Raw genomic sequence first — 4,216 nt, forward strand, 5'->3', positions numbered from 1 at the left:
TATCTCTGCTAGTTAAGAAGCTATAAGCCAAAACGTAAAAAAGCATACCCTACCTATCCGCCAGCCTACTCTTAGGCATCAAGACAATAGCCTGCAAGATGCTACAGCACACGCAACAAACATAGTAGTCTAACAAGAAGACTAAGCTCTTAAAATAGTATAAGAGCTAGGATCTTAACTATACACTGTATAGTAGACTACCTAAACTAGACCTACTAAGAGCTACCCTAGCTAGACTTCTCTTAATCTAATCTATGCAAAGTAACTTTGCCTAGTACTACTAAAAGTATAAACATAACAACACAACACTTACCTACTTATATAGGCGTAACAAGACGCTAGAGCACCTTATACTCTACTACAAGACCTAAGGGTCCTTTAGCTAATAGCCACTCTAACTACCTATACTACCATCTAGCCATAGCGAAGGTGTAGCATATACTAGTGTGCTTATTAGGGATCTAGAGGCCTTTAAAGCCTTCACCTAACTCACTTAATACTACACTAAGGTCTGCCCCTAGTAGCTCACCCTGTGCTGCGACAGCAGCAGACAACTGTACTCTTTCCTTACTCTCCTTCTTACTCTCCCTCTCTCTTCTACTCTTACAGCATTCTACTGCCTTTAAACACATAAAAGGGATTCACCCTAATATATCTACACTGCTTAGTCTCCCTAACTAGCAGGGGAGCTATAGCTTAAAACAGTAGCAATACCTGCGCAGGCAAGAAATGCTTTCTAAGGTAGTGTGTTAGCACTGTAATCCTGTAGCTTAGCACGTCGTATATGCCTTTTAGGAGGCAAGATAATAGACTTTATCCCTATTATCTAGATATAAAATAAATACTAACTAACTAACTAACTAACTAACTAACTACCTAATATAGGTATAAGAGCTAGGATCTTAACTATGTACTACGCAGTAGACTACCTAAACTAGACCTACTAAGAGCTACCCTAGCTAGACTGCTCTTAATCTAATCTATACACAGTAACTTTGCCTAGTACTACTAAAAGTATAGACACAACAATGCAACACTTACCTACTTATATAGGCGCAATAAGACACTAGAGCACCTTATACTCTACTGCAAGACCTAAGGGTCCTTTAGCTAATAGCTACTCTAACTATAACGTGGTTCACAAGCGAGTCGCCCACCCAAGTGAGTCGCCCACTAAACACCCGCGCCCCGCCTGCGCAGCAACAACGCGTAATGCCACAACAACGCAACATGCAAAAGACCTATACTAAAGGAGATATATTTATTACTATCTCTGATATTGAGTCTAAGCAGATACAGAGCGAAAGACGCGCTGCAGCAGTCTATAACATCCCACAAACAACAATCCAAGACCAACGCGCTAGACAACGCCCTCAACGCGACTGCGAGCTAAAATCAAAGCGCCTTACAAAGCTGGAAGAGGAGGCGATTATACAGCGTATACTTAAAGAGAGTCTACGTGGAATACCGCCCTCAAAGGCGCATGTACAAGATATGGCTGATAGACTGCTAAGGGAGCGTGGTGGGAAGCCTACAGGCAAGAACTAGGTTAATAACTTCATCAAGCGTACACCAGAGCTGCGCACGCGATGGAGCCGTCCGTACGATTGCCAGCAAGCTGCCTGCGAAGACCTAGCGCTTATCCAGCCCTGGTTCAGCCTAGTTTAATTAATAAAGACAAAGTATAGTATCACAGATAAGGACACCTAGAACTTTAATAAGTCTAGCTTTATAATAGGCAAGATATCCTCTTAGCTTGTTATTACAGGCTTAGAGAAACCTAGGAAACAGAAGAAACTACAGCCTAGCAATTACAAGTAGGTTACCCTAGTACAAGGCGTTACTACAACAGGGCGTATTATCCTACCCTTCCTTATCTTTACAGGCAAGGTCCTAATCTCCTCCTAGTTTACTAGTCTACCTCGCAACTAGGTTGTCATAGTCTCTCCTACTAGCTAGACTAATAACGACGTCGCGATGGCATGGCTTAAGCACTTCAACGCCCATACAAAGGTGACCTCTGCTAGGGCATATAGGCTGCTTATTATTAACGGCCATGAGAGCCACTGCTCAATAGAATTCCAGGACTACTGCAAGGAGAACAAGATTATCACTCTCTGCATGCCACCACACTCATCGCACCTCCTGCAGCCTCTTGACGTTGTCCCATACTCGCTGTTGAAGCGCCACTACGGCGACAGGATCTCGCTCTTAGCACGCAGCTGCATCTACTATATTAACAAAGAAACCTTCCTACTAGCCTTTAAAGTAACTTTTAAGAGGACGTTTACACTAGAGAATGTTCGCGCAGGGTTTCAAGGCGCTAGGCTAGCCCCACATAACCCTAAGGTTGTGTTATCAAAGCTTGATGTACAGCTACGTACGCCAACGCCACCTGCACCAGGCACTGTGGCCTAGGAGGCGCAAACACCACGCAACGCCCACGAGATAGAGGCGCAGTCAACGCTGATCCGAAATCGCATGCAAAATCATTGTAGGTCACCAGCAAGTTTATTAGATAAGCAGGTTAAGCAGTTAAGTAAAGGCGCTTAACAGATAGCTTATAATATAGTGTTAGTGCAGGAGGAAATAGGCCGCCTACAAGACGCTGTTACTACGCTTACAAAGCGCAAGACCTGTAAAAGGCGGTATGTACGCGTAGAGGAGACTCTAACAGTTAGTAAGGTATCTAACCTAGTTGCTAAAAAGGAGGGTGGTAGTTGTAAGGAGGGCAAGACGCCTGCGAAGAGGGTGCGCGCAGAGAGGCGCTGCGGCTGTTGCAGCGAAATTGGGCACAACTCCTGCACCTGTAAGGTAGAAATTAAGGACGTAGATGATAGCAACGCTTCTGAATAATATTATAATGTTATGTGTAGTATTGTAATTTATTGTAGTGCTGCGCTGCACTGCTGCGTAGGCGCGGCGCGGGTGTTTGGTGGACGACTCACTTGGGTGGGCGACTCGCTTGTGAACCACGTTATTAGGAAAGGTTTTTCTGTTATTAAAATTAGGAAATTGTAGCATTATACTATAGGCAATAGTAGGACTTATAGGCCTATAATAGTTATTTAATATAAATCTAATATCTAGCTAATTTTAAGCTAACAGCTCTAACAGTCCTAACAGCTGTAATAGCTATAATAACTCCTAATCCTACTACAATAGTAGCTCTACTTAATAAACTATACTTTTATTATATTAATATACTACTAAGTCTCCTCTTTAAAATAAGCTATTAAATAATATTACAGCCCTATTAATAGAATAGTTATTAAGTATAGAAGGTTTTAAGCTTAATATTCCTTACTAAGACACTAAGTTAAGATTCTTTGCTAGGGCTCTAGTAGCCTAAATATTAGAAAATACAAGAATATTATTTAAGAATAGTAGGTAAACTAAGAATTCTACGCCTAGGCCTGCCTGTTCTGTAGTGTGTGCTTGTTAGCAGGTGCTTTGTTATGTGCTGTTGCAGCTGCTACGTCGTGTGCTGTTGCAGCTGCAGCTGATACATTGTGTGCTGGCGCAGCTGCAGCTGCCATGGTGTGCTGTCGCAACTTCAAAACACAAACCTTCAACAAACAAACCTTTAACGCTCTATAACTTGCGTTGTAGTAGGCCTACAATAATAATTTTTCGCTCATTTTAAAGCCACAATTTCGCTCTATCTGTGCATGAAATTTCGCAATTTTTGAAAATTTAATACTAGTGCTAGCAGAACTAAGGGTAGCTATGTAATAATATTGCAATATTATTTTAAGTTTATTAAATATAGGCACTTAACGTGCTTCACAAGCGAGCGGCGCACCCAAGCGAGCGGCGCACTCTCCCCACCAAAACGCTTGCGCAGCGACAACACGTAATGCCTCAACAACACCAAACCCAGAGACTCTATACTGAAGCTGACGTACAGCTTGCTAACTTAGATCTTCAAAAAGAGCAGATTAAGAGTATACAGCTTGCTAAGAAAGTCTATAAGGTCCCTTAAACTATAATATAATAACAACGCAATAGAACACACTCTTAATACAATTGCAAGCTAAAATTAAAACGCCTTATAAAGCTAGAAGAGGAGGCAATTATACAGCGTATACTTGAAGAGAGTTTACGTGGAATACTACCCTTAAAGGTGCACGTACGAGATATGGCTAATAGACTGCTAAGAGAGCGTGGTGGGAAGCCTACAGGCAAGAACTAGGTTGATAACTTCATTAAGCGT

The 4,216-nt window shown here is 42.0% G+C and overlaps 1 protein-coding gene across 1 annotated transcript; it reads left to right on the top strand.

The window, feature by feature from the left end:
• Nucleotides 1-2,577: 2,577 nt before the first annotated feature.
• Nucleotides 2,578-2,856, top strand: M421DRAFT_72398 (uncharacterized protein; the record flags this gene model as incomplete). Its single annotated transcript, XM_033596874.1, has 2 exons — nt 2,578-2,652; nt 2,686-2,856. Coding segments are annotated over 2 exons (246 nt in total), but the record flags the coding sequence as incomplete, so codon positions are not given.
• Between the last annotated feature and the right edge of the window lie 1,360 nt (nt 2,857-4,216).

This window comes from Didymella exigua (genome assembly GCF_010094145.1).
Source record: "Didymella exigua CBS 183.55 unplaced genomic scaffold M421scaffold_38, whole genome shotgun sequence".
Lineage (NCBI taxonomy): Eukaryota > Fungi > Ascomycota > Dothideomycetes > Pleosporales > Didymellaceae > Didymella > Didymella exigua.